At 42.5% G+C, this 15,080-nt stretch overlaps 1 protein-coding gene across 2 annotated transcripts in view; it reads left to right on the top strand.

Moving 5' to 3' along the window:
* Positions 1-15,080, top strand: part of DLGAP2 (DLG associated protein 2) — a 719,605-nt gene that overhangs the window by 84,735 nt on the left and 619,790 nt on the right. For both annotated transcript variants that reach the window (XM_060001227.1, XM_060001228.1), the window contains exon 2: positions 7,539-7,640. In XM_060001227.1, the coding sequence (XP_059857210.1) occupies positions 7,626-7,640 (15 nt within the window). In that variant the 5' untranslated portion in view covers positions 7,539-7,625. The remainder of the gene's footprint in view (positions 1-7,538; positions 7,641-15,080) is intronic.

Here is a 15,080-nt window from a genome sequence, read left to right on the forward strand (position 1 = left end):
TTGACCCCACAGAGACCATGTTGAAAGAAAAACAGGAGCATGTTTTTGAGGATGAGGAAAAATTAACCCAGAAAGATGTGAGCAAAAATACCAAAGACACATTTATGAGTATTGATTTTAGAATGAGGAATACATTTTCTCTTTGTTTGATAAGCAACCATACTTGGAATCCACATAACGGTAATATCAGAGCAGATGTGGTATGGGGGAGGGAAGTCTACACTTGGGAAAGTGAGAGCGTAGTGCTGAAGTCCTTGTTTTGTTCAAGAGGATGTTAGAGATACTGGTTAATTGATGGCTTTGCTAGAAAAACATATATAATTGCATATGTTAAAACGTTTAAGGGAGAAATAAAATATATAGGCCCAAAAAAAGTACAATGAAAATCCTATACAACAGAGGTCCCCAACCCCCTGGCCACGGACCAGTAGCGGAACCGGGCTGCACAGCAGGAGGGGAGCGGCAGGTGAGCGAGCGAAGCTTCATCTGTGTTTACAGTCTCTCCCCATCACTCACATTACCGCCTGAGCTCCACCTCCTGTCAGATCAGCAGCAGCATTAGATTCTCACAGGAGCTCGAACCCTACTGTGAAGTGCACATGCAAGAGGTCTAGGTTGCGTGCTCCTTATGGGAATCTAATTCCTGATGATCTGAGGTGGAGCTAAGACAGTGATGCTGGTGCTGGGAAGCGGCTGCAAATACAGATTACCATTAGCAGAGAGGTTTGACTGCACAGAGACCATAATAAATCAATTGCTTGCAGACTCATATCAAAACCCTATCAGTGAGTGGCAAGGGAAAACAAGCTCAGGGCCCCCACTGATTCTGCATTATGGTGAGTTGTAAAATTATTTCATTATCTATTACAATGTAATAATAATAGAAATAAAGTGCACAATAAATGTAATGTGCTTGAATCATCCAGAAACCCTCACATCCCCACCCCGGCTGTGGAAAAATTGTCTTCTACGAAACTGGTCCCTGGTGCCAAAAAGGTTGGGGATGTAAGATAGTATATATCCTCTGCTATATAAGATAGTGAAATGTACAACGAAAAACATTAAATTAAACATGAACTATCAGGACAAAATAAGTTCCAGTTTATCAGTAATCACAATAAATGTAAATGGGCAAAACTCAAACATTAAAAACAGGGAGTTTCCTGGTGGCCTAGTGCTTAGGATTCTGGGCTTTCACTGCTGTGGCCTGGGTTCAATCCCTGTTTGGGGAACTGAGATCCCGCAAGCTGTGTGGCGTGGCCAAAAAAAAAAAAAAAGATTAAAAATGGACTCTCAGGTTGGATTAAATACAATACAGAGTTCTGTGATGTTTACAAGAACATGCAAAAAATGTACTGAGAATAAACTTGTGGCAAGATTAATAAAGAAAATAAAGAGGAAATTCAAGAATATAAAGAATTCGAGATGGAAAATGTGATAGAATCACAAATAATAAAAGAAAATCATATGATAATCTGTAGACATTTTTGCTGAGAAGTTGGAAAATCAAGATGAAATTGTTGGTTTTCTTGGTGAATATAAATGCCATAAGTTGACTCAACAAAGGTTATTAAATGTGACTGGAACAGTAGCCATGGGAAAATTAAAATTTTTTCATAAATGTGCTTTTATGAAAGGCACTGGCTCAGTTTCATAGGTAAATTCTACAGAAACTTTTTGGAATTGATAATTCTATGTTATCTAAACTATTTCAGAGAAATAAGCATCACTCTTTTATAATGAATTATAAATAATTTATTTATAATGAATAACCCCATAATGTAGTAATGGATCAGAAAAAGGCTAATTTCACTTAAGAGTGTAAATGTAAATTTCATAAACAGCACATTGAATTAACTGTATATTAAATAAGACCAAGTAGGCTCTGTTCCATAAATTTAAGATTATTTCAATAATAGAATCTCTATTGTGGGAATAAATAAGATGAACATGTTAAAAAAGAAAAAATACATACAGTTGTATCAGTAGATACTGAAAGACCTTGAAACAATACAGTAGCCATTTATGATAAATTCTAAGTGAAAGAGCATTGGCAGGGACCTTCTCAACAGGGGTAAGAATATAATCAGAAACCACAGCAAGCATGGTAGTCATGGAGGAAATACTAAAATATGGAACAAAGTAACAATGTCAAAATGATCACTATTAGTCCATATTATTCTGGGGTCTCTAGTTAAGGTTATATGGGAAAATAAAGGAGATAAAATATTGGAAATCAAGACTTAATTTCAGTGAAAAATGGAAGATATTATACAAAATCTGCTAGATCAGTAGGAACATTGATTATATAGGACACATAAAAAAATAATAAATAAAAATCCTTATAGTGCACATGATAAAATAATTTTGTTTTTGAGGTCCACTCTCAAAAACAACAAACCCTCCAAATACCTTGGGATAAAACAGGAATGGATGAGGGCTATAGGGGAAAAAGTGATAAAATGCTTGGAAAGGACATAAGACATTACCAAGTGCTTGGTATAGGGAGACACTGTAGTGGGAAACTCAGTACTGAAACACATCACTTCCCTTCAGGTGTGCATGTGTGTGCATGTGTGTACATACATGTGCTCTCGTACGCTGTAATGTTAGTCAGAATCCTGTTTGGAAGGGCAATAAAGGTGGGGAGAGAGGAGTTAATTAAGGGATAATAAAATTAACTAGAAGAATCAATTCACAAGATTGTCCAAAAAAGAGTTTTAAAGAAAATCTGAATGGTGGGAGTTCTGGTCTACTGGAGAGAAAATCTCATTCTAATGCTACAGAAGGTAGACAGATCTGCAGAACAAACTTCTCTATTTAAGTGGCATTTTCAAGTTGGTGGAGAAAATATGGATTATTTGGCCAATTTGTTGTGGTAACTGGTTGCCATTGGAGAGAAAAAAATTAATTTCTATTTCACAACTCAAAAAAGTTTCAAATACATTTTAAAAAGTTCCAGTCATTAAAAATAGTTATAGACGGGCTAAGAGAAAAGTTAATAGAAAATATCTCTTAAATTGTGGAATTGGGAAGATCTTTCTAATCACAGAAACGATTAAGGAAAGGATTGATATATTTGGACACATAAATAATGTTAAACCCATGTAAATTGTTGCAAGATACCATTGATGAAGTTAACACATGAATGACAATGAAATAAAACGTTTGTAACCTACAGAGCAGAATTATAAAATTCTGGAATTTATAAAGAGATACTTGTTCGGTAATTAAAAATTTATCACCCCAAAGAAGTAGGCTAATCTATGGAACAGACAATTTATACAGAAATACATTTGATCAATAGTCATATTAAAAGGCCCTGAAACTCAATGAAAACAATGAGAAACTTTCTTTTCAACAGAGGCAAAAACAAACAAAATTGATACTATGAGATGGGTAAATAGGTACAAATGTTTGGGCAGCATTTGGGGCTGATAATGTGCATATCCTTTGACCCAGTAATTCTACTCATAGAAACCTATTCTGCATAAACTCACTGAGAGCAATCAAAAATATATACGGAATTGTTACCAGTTGGAGGAAATTGGAAACAACACAAATGCGTCACAGTAAGGGATTTGTAGGGCCAGTTGTGAGTCTTCAAGGCAAGAAAAAGATAATTAAGTACAGGCACAGCTCTGAGATACTGTGGGTTCCAGTCCAGGCCACCGCCATAAAGCAAGTCACGCAAAGTTGTTGGTTTCCCAGTGCATATAAAAGTTATGCTCACACTATACTGTAGTCTATTAAGTGGGCAATAGCATTGTGCCTAAAAAAACCAATGTACTTACCTTAATTAAAAAGTACTTTATTACTAAGAAACGCTAACCATCATGTGAGCCTTTAGTGAATTGTAATCTTTTGCTGGAGGAGGGTCGTGGCTTGACGTTGAGGATGCTGACGGATCGGGGTGGTGGTTGCTGAAGGCTGGGGTGGCAGTTTCTTAAGACAACACTGAAGTTGGCTGCACTGATTGACCCTTTCAGGAAGGATTTCTCTGTAGCAGGTGATGCTGTTTAATAGCATTTTACCCACAGAACTTCTTTCAAAATTGCAGCCAATAAACAAGGTCCTAGTGTATAGCACAGGGAACTACATTCAATATCCTGTAAGAAACAGTAATGGAAAAGAATATGAAGAAGAATTTTTTAAAAAGCAACATTAAAAAAATGTAGAGTCAATATTCTCAAACCCTGCTGCTGCTTTATCGTTTCTGTGATATTCTAAATCCTCTGTTGTCATTTCAACAACCTTCACAGCATCTTCACCAGGAGTAGATTCCCTCTCAAGAAGCTACTTTCTTTGCTCATCCATAAGAAGCAACTCCTCATTTTTCAAGTTTCATCACAAGATTGCAGCAATTCAGTCACATCTTCAATCTCCGCTTCTGATTCTAGTTCTCTTGTGTTTCCACCACATCTGCAGTTCCTTCCTCCCCTGAAGCCTTGAACCCCTGAAAGTCATCCCTGAGGGATGGAACCAACTTCTTCCAAACTCCTGTCAATGTTGATATGTTGACCTCTTCCCATGAACCACGGATGTTCTTAATGGCACCCAGAATTGAGACTCCTTTCCAGAAGGTTTTCAATTGACTTTATTCGATTGCCCAGACCCATCAGAGGAATAACTGTCTATGGTAGCTATTGGTAGCTACAGCCTTATGAAATATATTTCTTAAATAATAAGACTTGAAAGTAGGAATTACTCCTTGATCTGTGGGCTGCAGAATGGAGATTGCATTAGCAGGCCTGAAAGCCTGCTAATCTCATTGCACATCTCCATCAGAGCTAATCTCATTAATCTCATTGCACATCTCCATCAGAGCTCTTGCGTGACCAGGTGCCTTGTCAATGAGCAGTAATATTTTGAAAGCATCTTTTTCTGAGCAGTAGGTCTCAATAGTGGGCTGAAAATATTCAGTAAACCATGTTATAAACAGATGTGCTGTCATCCAGGCTTTGTTGTTCCACTTATACAGCACAGGCAGAGTAGATTTAGCATAATTTTTAAGAGCCCTAGGAGTCTCGGAATGGTAAATGATCGTTGGCTTTCACTTAAGGTCACCAGCTGCATTTGCCCCTAACAAGAGGGTCAGTCTGTCCTTTGAGGCTTTGAAGCCGGGCATTGACTTCTCCTCTCTCGCTATGAAAGTCCTAGATGGTATATTCTTCCAAGAGAAGCCTGTTTCATCCACACTGAAAATCACTAATTATCTTAGCTAGGTCTTCTGGATGACTTGCTGCAGCTTCTACATCGGCACCTACTGCTTCACCTTATACTGTTATGTCATACAGACGGCTTCTTTCCTTAAACCTCATGAACCAACCTCTGCTAGCTTCAGACTTTTCTTCTGCGGCTTCCTCATCTCTCTCAGCCTTCACAGAATTGAAGAGAGTTGGGGCCTTGATCTGGATGAGGCTTTGGCTTAGGGGAATGTGTGGCTGATTTGATCTTCTAACCAGACACTGAAACGTTCTCCAAATCAGCAATAAGGCTGTTTTGCTTTCTTTTTTTTTTTTTTGCGGTATGTGGGCTTCTCATTGTTGTGGCCTCTCCCGTTGCGGAGCACAGGCTCCGGATGCGCAGGCTCAGCGGCCATGGCTCACGGGCCCAGCCGCTCCGCGGCATGTGAGATCTTCCCGGACCGGGGCACGAACCCGCGTCCCCTGCATCGGCAGGCGGACCCTCAACCACTGCGCCACCAGGGAAGCCCTGTTTTGCTTTCTTATCATTTGTGTGTTCACTGGAGGAGCACTTTCAATTTCCTTCAAGAACTTTTCCTTTGCACTCACAACTTGGCTGACGGGTGCAAGAGGCCCAGCTTTCAGCCTGTCTCAGCTTTTGACATGCCTTCCTCACTACGCTTAATCATTTCTAGCTTTTGACTTAAAGTGAGAGACGTGCACCTCTTCCTTTCACTTGAATACTTAGAAGCCCTTGTAGGGTTATTATCTGGCTTAGTTTCGATACTGTTGTATCTCAGGGAGGCTGAGGAGAGGGAGAGATGGGGAATGGCCGGTGGAGCAATCAGAACACACACAACGTTTAACGATTCAGTTCCCGTCTTACACGGGCGAGGTTCGTGATGCCCAAAACAGTTACAATAGTAACATCAAAGATCACCGATCACAGATCACCGTAACAAATACAATACTAATGAAAAAGTTTGAAATAGTGAGAGTTACCAAAATGTGACTTAGACACATGAAGCAAGTAAAGGCTGTTGGAAAAATGACACAACAGACTTGCTTTATGCAGGGTTGTTACAGACCTTCAGTTTGTAAAAATCACAGTATCTGCGAAATGCAGTAAAGTTCATTAAAAGGAGGCGTGCCTAACTGTGTGCTGACATGGAGAGATCTTGGTGATACAGTAAGTGAATTAGTCCAGCAGATGAGCCGGATGTCAATTCTGGGAGGGTCGGGCATTTTAACCTTCAATAACTTGGAACTAATATACAGTTTAGATTGATAGTCACAACACATGTGTGTTAACTGGTTACCGGAGACCAAGGGTGGATATCCAGTTTGTGTATTGTAATCAGTGCTTGTGGCGGGTGCTTGCTACAGTAAGAAATGGCTCATTTTCTCAACTTTTTAGGATCGTACCTTTGAAAGTAAGTACATGACGTTTAGTAGCATGTGATCAGACTGGTGGTTGGTCAGAGCTTTTGCTGACAAAACAGGATTTTCAGAAGATGGGGTACAGCATGCAGCTCTTCCGGATTCGTGGAAATTAATCTGATGTGACCACGGTGTTTCAGGGCCATGTGAAGTGTTTTGTGGGTGAGCGTTTGTGTTCCTACAAGCTCAGTATGAATAAAGCACAGCACACTTTCCAGTGTGATGTTATAAACAAGTCTTCTCAAAAAAATGCATGTTCCTCTTTCATCTGGTTCATTTTGGGGGAAACAGTGATTTCGTGTATCAGTATGCGATGAAAAAAAGGCAGAGGCTTTATAATTTATCAAGGTATATGAACTAGCACCTCTTTTAAAAAAATGCTGTGTTTGGGTTTATCTGGGGATAGCACTTTTTTTTCGTGGAAAGAAAATGATCGATTATTAATATTCCCTGGGACTGTTCTTTTGTTTCTTGGAACCTGCCTGGCTCTTTGCAGAACCAGTCTAAGTTCACAAATACCGCTTCCATCCTCAAGTTATATGCGGAATCATCACCCCTAATTTAAAGTATGGTTTTATTATTTCTCTTTGGGTGAATATTTTGAAGTTGGGAAATCTGTCTATCATAACCTCAAATCCAGCTTGAAAATCGAAATACTTGCATAATGCCCACGTGATGTAGGTGCCTACAGGGTTCTCGGTTCCACGGTCTTATTTAAAAATACCTGGTGTTATTTTTTATGTACAGCATCTCTGCCTATTTCATTCTTGCCATATTGCTGTTCTAGATTGATTTAATTATTGCTCAGTGTCATTTTTTTAATGTACATTCCATATGTTTCTTTTTCCATGGGGGAGGTTGTTTACCCTTTTTTATCATGTTTTCCCCATTTCTATCCATTCCTCATCATAGGCCTTCCCACCATCCGAGGCCCGGCCGTAGCAGCCCGGTTTCCCAGCAGCTGCCCGTGAACACCCGGCCCGCACCGGCTCCGCCACCATGGGGACTGCTCAGGTACCGTGTGACCCCTTTCATCCTCTGGGCCATGTCCACACGGCGGGAGGTGCTGGTAGTAGTGTTGATGGAGGTGATGCAGGTGATGGGAGGTGATGCAGTGATGGGAGGTGATGTAGTGATGGAGGTGATGCAGGTAATGGAGGTGATGCAGTGATGGAGGTGATGTAGTGATGGAGGTGATGCAGGTAATGGAGGTGATGCAGGTGATGGGAGGTGATGCAGGTGATGAAGGTGATGCAGTGATGGAGGTGATGCAGGTAATGGAGGTGATGCAGGTGATGAAGGTGATGCAATGATGGAGGTGATGCAGGTGATGGACGTGATGCAAGTGATGCAGGTGATGGAGGTGGTGGAGGTGGGTAAATACCCAGGGGGCAGTCTCGCAGTTTCTAGCAGAGGACTTTACTGCTCAGATGGAGGCGTGTCTGTAAGCGGCTCAGAAATGCGGTGCTTGTGTGTAGTGGTTGGGAAGGAGGGGAGGGGCCACTGGAGATCCAGGGAGCGAGCGTGAGATGAGGTCTGGGTTCTGGTCCTGCTGGCGTCACATGTCACATGTGCTGTCACATGTGTGCTGGGAGGAGGGGCTTTGCGGGCACACGTGGGCGTGACTGCGGTGAAACCTCACACCCGGAATGGGGCTTCTCCAGGGACGTCGAATGACCTTACCAGGCTTATAAAGGGCTTCCACGAGTTTGTGGCGGTGGCTCTGCGTGTGTGTCTGAGACTCACTGATGGCGAGTGAGACGGGGCACAGATGTCCCTTCAGGGGCAATCTGACTGCTGTTCGTTCCTAAAACACCTGGGGCGGCAGCGTGTTCTCAGGAAACCCCCAGAGGGCCGCAGCCCACTCAGCCATCTGCACTCACATTTGGAGTGTATTTGAGAGCAGAGGTGTGACCTTTTACTTCCCCTGATGCCAATGAATAAAATAATCAGTGAAGCCTTTATAGATAGAGGCTTTCATTGGTTTTTCAAAGGAAGAGGCGGCAATTTGTAGTCTATCTTATTTCTTACTCCAGGAGAGATTTAAGGCATGAACGATGTTGAAATTTCAGGTGGACCCTTGTCACTGGCTCCCTGATGACCTTCCTCCCTCCTCTTCTACCCCTCGTGCATCTCACCTGGCGCCACCTCACATGTCTGCATCTCCGTGTCCTAAGACCTTCTTTTACCTTCTTGATGCTCTCAGAAAAAGATGTTGACATGGGGTGTCAGTCTCCATAGCCCGGAACACAGTCATTTTTTGGTGGGAGTTTTGTGGAAGAGCCTTGAGGAGACCAAGCCTTTTCTTTCCTTTTTATTTATTTATTTATTTTATTATTGTGGTGGAGTTGTTTTACAATGTTGTGTTAGTTTATACTGTACAGCAAAGTGGAGTTCTCTGTTCTTATACAGCAGGTTCTTTTTTATTTTTTTATTTATTTTATTTTTTTTTTGCGGTACGCGGGCCTCTCACTGTTGTGGCCTCTCCCGTTGTGGAGCACAGGCTCCGGACGCGCAGGCTCAGCGGCCATGGCTCACGGGCCCAGCCGCTCCACGGCATGTGGGATCTTCCCGGACCGGGGCATGAACCCGTGTCCCCTGCATCGGCAGGCGGACTCTCAACCACAGCGCCACCAGGGAAGCCCATAGCAGGTTCTTATTAGTTATCTATTTTATATGTATTAGTGTGTATATGTCAATCCCAATCTCCCAATTCATCCCACTACCACCACCCCGCTTTCCCCCCTTGGTGTCCATACGTTTGTTCTCTACATCTGTGTCTCCACTTCTGCCTTGCAAACCAGTTCAACTCTACCGTTTTTCTAGATTCCACATATATGCATTAATACATGATATTTGTTTTTCTCTTTCTGACCTACTTCACTCTGTATGACAGTCTCTAGGTCCATCCACATCTCTACAAGTGACCCAATTTTGTTCCTTTTTATGACTGAGTAATATACCATTGCATATATGTACCACATCTTCTTTATCCATTTATTGATGGACATTTGGGTTGCTTCCAAGACCTGGCTATTGTAAATAGTGCTGCAATGAACATTGGGGTGGAGACCAAGCCTTTTCTTCTCTCTTTTCAAAAAACTGCTTCCCCCTCTGGTTGAGCAAAGACAAGGCATGATGTCTCTTCGGTGCTCTTATCAGCTCTTTAATCAAACTCCCTGCAGCTAGCGAGAGACAGCTGCATATTTTTTCCAGGAGTTAGGTAGGGTTCTTAATTGCAAAGAAGAGATGTTAGGCACATCACAGACCTTTTGGTGGGGCTGGATAGAGATGTTCTGTACGAGGCTGTCAGCCCCGCTGCAGGGCCCCGCATGATGAGGAGATGCCCTGGTACCCGGGCACAGGCCTTGTTCCAGGGATACCTGCTCCCATGCAGGGAAGGTCGGGGGCCAGACCCGGGGGCCTTGCCTGCGTCTGGCCGCCAGGAAGGCTGGAAAACGCCTTTGTTGTTGTTGTTGATGTTTGTGCTCATGTTGCCGTTTGGGAAGGGGTCGATCCCAGCGAGGGAAAGTGACAGAGGTGCAGGGAGCCTATTTGGAAATGCTGGGCGGCCCCGTGGGAGCCACCGCTGGAGTCTGCTCCGTGGATCCCATTCTTCATCCCCACGCTGTCCAATAGCACTCCCTGTTGTAAATGCCTCCGTCCCGTATAAAATGCAAACACGCTTACTTTTACCCCACTCATCGCACAGTCTAACTCCTAGTCAGGGTCTGGGAACAAAGTTCACTGAGTTCAACCTGACCCCTTCCTGGTTTCTGGGCCCTGTGTACTAACTACAGCCAACACAGCCTTTCGGAAACTAGGTTACAGGTTGTTCAGGTTGCTTTAGTTTCATTATAGATGTATACGTGACACAGCGAAGAAGAACTACGGGGGTGAGGGTAACTCCCGTCTCCCCTGCCCACTCCACGTCCCCTTGGCCCCGGCCAGTGGCTCTGCTAGTCTGAGTCCTTGACTTTGCGGGTGAGGGTGAGTGAGTGTGCTTCATGCCTCAGATGCCTGAGTTCCTGGTGGTCCTACCTGCGGGAGTCTCTGCAGGCTCCCGTGAGCTTTTGCAGGGGATGTGGTGGTGCCAGTGAGGGATTCAGAGGAACCCCTGGTCTGACCCTCTGCCCTTGCTCGGAGCAGAAGCTCCGCTGCGTCCTAATACTGTGGGTCCACTGATGCCCTTGCCACCTGTCGGTCCAGCAGCCTGAGCGGCTCCCAACTCCCCCTCCAGATCCAGTCCACAGGGCATCTCTGTGTTTCCATGGATAACTCACTCCACAGGGCATCCCTGTGTTTCCATGGATAACTCACTCCCTGCTGGACTGTCCTTCCCTGGGGACCAAGACGCCTAACAGGGCAGACCAGAGAGTCCTGGGGACGGGAATCAGGGCCTCCCTGACAGCCTCCATGCTTCCAGGAGCCTGTGTTGTGGCCACGGGAGGAGGGGACCACGTGTGGCTCCTGGTCCACGGCAGACACTGAATCTTGGAGGAACGGGCTTCTCGGGACAATTTCCGGAAGCTGCCAGCAAAGCTGGCCCGCGAGGAGCCTCCATGGCACCTGCTGCCCCGGATAACCCCAGAGTGGCCTGTGACGCCCCCTCTGCACCTCCCCACACCCAGCCCCCCAGCGCCCCGGCACGGCAGCTGCCTTGCCTTCAGTTTACAGGCAAAGTTGCTGAAAAGGGCAGTTTTGTCAGATTCTGCCTTTGGGTAGAACTTTAACTGTGGAAATTCATGGAAATGTAGGAATAATGTTTAAAAGACACTCATTACTATTATTGACGTTTTGGAGCGGAGAATTCTCTGTGGTGGGCTGTCCTGGGTGTGGAAGGATGAGGGCAGCGTTCCACATTCCCACCCACTGATGCCAGGACCCTCCCCCTGACTGTGAGCACCAAACACGGCTCTGGACATTGCCAGATGCCCCCAGGGGCTGAGGTCAGCCCCCAGCCCCGCTGAGAAGCACCTGAGGTTTTCAGGCTTATTGGCGTCAAGTTGGTGATAATTTCCCCTTCCAGGCCTTGGGGGTCCTCTGTCTCCCTTTATATCTGTGGTTTTCAAACGGGGCACTTTTGCCCCCATGGGATATTGGCAATGTCCAGAGAGATTTTTGGTTTTCACAGCTGGGGGGAGGGCGCTACTGACATCTAGGGGGTTGAGGCCACGATGATGTGAACCGTCCTGCAATGCCCCCCAACAGAGAATGATCTGGTGCAAATGTCACGAGGCAAGGCTGAGAAACCCTGCTTAACTTTTATGGTCTAACCTATGGTACTTAGGTATCTTCAAGAGTCTGAATAAGAAAGATACGGGGATCATATCATCTTGATATAGAACCATTTCTCTTCAATGTTAGAATTTTGCATGGGGGCTCTTAGGAACATTGAATGGAGCGGGTTTGCATGCAAATTTAAAACGCACATTTGCACTTTTTGGGATGACAGTAAACTGTTTTTGAAACAATCTACTGGAATTATTCAAATGGCTATCGTTTCATGGATACAGTGGTTCAGCGTAAGTAATGACATGCATGGTAATTCCTGTGACTGCATCCCTCACACCGAGTTTAGCACAGTATTTACATTTCTGTTGTGTTCTGACAAGGAAACAATCAGGCTGCACTTTGATATTTTGTTTCATTTAAAGTGAGAGAAATTATAGAAAGCGTTCTTAGCCCTGGTTCCAGGTCAAGCCACAATAATTATGAATTCAGAAACTTAATTTATTTTGCAGAAGAAAATTCACTTTCCTCGGGGTAACTACAAATAGATCTGTGTTTCTCAGAGACAAATGTTATGGAGAAAGAGAAACAAAATAGGACCCATTTATGATCCTAAACGTCTATATATGATCGACTTATGCTTCCAGAGGCAGCCGTCTATTAAAATGTTATTCATTTTCAGGGGGCAAAGAGTCATTGGTTTTTAGTTAGGGTTTTAGAACGCCCCCTGATTTCTTACAATGTGTTTACTTTGACAAACCTAATTTTTTCCCTTATTAAATGCATGAGTCCACTTTGGGTTGGTTGTTTACGGGGCTAAACCTAGTAGTGGGTTCTTCCGTTTCTCCTTTATCAGCAGGAAGGCCAGGAGGGCTCTGGTGTCACCCGTTGTGTTGGTGGAGAATTCAGTTTCTAATGTTACAGAATGAAATAGAGGCAGAATGTGTAAGGTTAACCAGCATTTGCTTGGCGGTAGGGACCCAGGCTCTCACTCAGATGCGTCAGTAACCTTCCTTGACTGTGGCCAGGCTCGTTGCAGTCTCCTTTCACCACCACCCGTGAGTGAGTGAGGGGCCATGCTCATGAGCCCTGGATCTCCTCACATCTGCAGGAAGATCACACTTACCTACAAGGACTCCTGGGCATAGGATGGCTAATATCCATTGCCTTTATAACTAAATAATTTTAACTGTTTTAGCAGCAAGTAAATTTATATTAAAAATAAATTACACAAATTCTTTGTGAAAGTACCTTCTCTCTGGCTAGTTCAGAGACTTACTTGTAGAAATTGTGAACACTGTAATTGTAAATTGTGTTAAGTTAGTTGTCTCTTCTTTTAAAAATCATATAAGCACTATATCTTACCTTGAAGAGATTAGCATAAACAAAACAAGATTCAGAGATGGTCATTGTTTTTTTTTAAATTTTTATTGGAGTATAGTTGATTTACAATGTTGTGTTAGTTTCGGGTGTACAGCAAAGTGAATCAGTTATACATACACATATATCCACTCTTTTTTAGATTCTTTTCCCATATAGGCTATTACAGAGTACTGAGTAGAGGTCCCTGTGCTACACAGTAGGTCCTTATTAGTTACCTATTTTTTATATATCGTAGTGTGTGTTATCTCAATCCCAACCTCCCAATTTATCCCTCCCCGCCCCTTACCCCCTGGTAACCATAGGTTTGTTTTATGCATCTGTAACTCTGTTTCTGTCTTGTAAATAAATTAATTTGTACCTTTTTTTTAGATTCCACATGTAAGTGATATCATATGATATTTATCTTTCTCTGTCTGATTCACTTCACTCAGTATAACAATCTCTAGGTCCATCCATGTTGCTGCAAATGGCATTAGTTTGTTCTTTTTTATGGCTGAGTAATATTCCATTGTGTGTATATATATATATATATATATATATATATATATATATATATATATACCACATCTTCTTTATCTATTCCTCTGTTGATGGACATTTAGGTTGCTTCCATGTCCTGGCTACTGTAAATAGTGCTACAGTGAACATTGGGGTGCATATGTCTTTTCGAATTATGGTTTTCTCTGGGTTTATGCCCAGGAGTGGGATTGCTGGGTCAGAGATGGTCATTGTTGTCCTGGTTTACTTTCCATGTATTTTTATGTCTCTCTCTCTCTCTCTCTACATATATATATCTCCACAAGATATATTAATAAAATGATTATACCAATTGTTTCAATAACAGATGTTTTAACAAATTAATACAGTATATTATGGCAACTCTTCTTGTTCATAAAAATATTTTAAAATATTTATTTTTATTGAGTTATAATTAACATACAATATTATATTAGTTTCAGGTGTACAACATAGTGATTTAATATTGTTACACATCATGAAATTATCATCATGATAAGACCAATGACCATCTGTCACCACACAAAGTTGTTACAATATAATTGACGATATTCCCTATGCTGTACCTCACATCCCTGTGACTTATTTATTTTATAACTGGAAGTTTGTGTCTTTTAATCCCCTTCACCTATGTTGTCCATCCTCCCATCCTTCTCCCCTCTGGCAACCACCAGTTTGTTCTCTGTATCTATGACTGTTTCTGTTTTATGTTTACTCATTTGTTTTGTTTTTTACATTCCACATATAAGTGAGATCATATGGTATTTGTCTTTCTCTGGCTTATTTCACTTAGCATAATACCTTGAGGTCCATCCATACTGTTGTAAATGGCAGGATTTCCTTCTTTTTCGTGGCTGAGTAATATTCCGTTGTATACATCATTGTCAACTGGGTGGGCTGGTTATGCCCACTGAGGTCTGCTCATATAGTGGTGTACTTCGTAGCTGTTAAAATGTTTTTATCCACAGATGAATACCGTTAGGTTGGTACACCTCAGTTGATGTAGCCAGCCTCTCAGGTTGACAATGATGTCCAATTCTCTCGTAATATGAATACAGCTTGGACGAATTACCTCTATTTAGTTACTTTATTATTTCCTTAGAATACATTTTTGGCGTTAAAACGTTTCAAAAGGTATGAAGATTTAAAAAATTTTCAGTGTGTATTTCAATACAGAAAAATGCACCTGTTTGCCTTCCCACCAAGATTACACACTTAACAGTATTTGCTTTTAAAATTCTCTTTATAATTACTGGTTTGACAGGTGACACGTAATGGGCGATTTAATTTATTACTTAGGTTAGTGGTTCTGTTGAATATGCT

The sequence above is a fragment of the Delphinus delphis genome, chromosome 21, assembly GCF_949987515.2.
Source record: "Delphinus delphis chromosome 21, mDelDel1.2, whole genome shotgun sequence".
Taxonomy (NCBI): domain Eukaryota; kingdom Metazoa; phylum Chordata; class Mammalia; order Artiodactyla; family Delphinidae; genus Delphinus; species Delphinus delphis.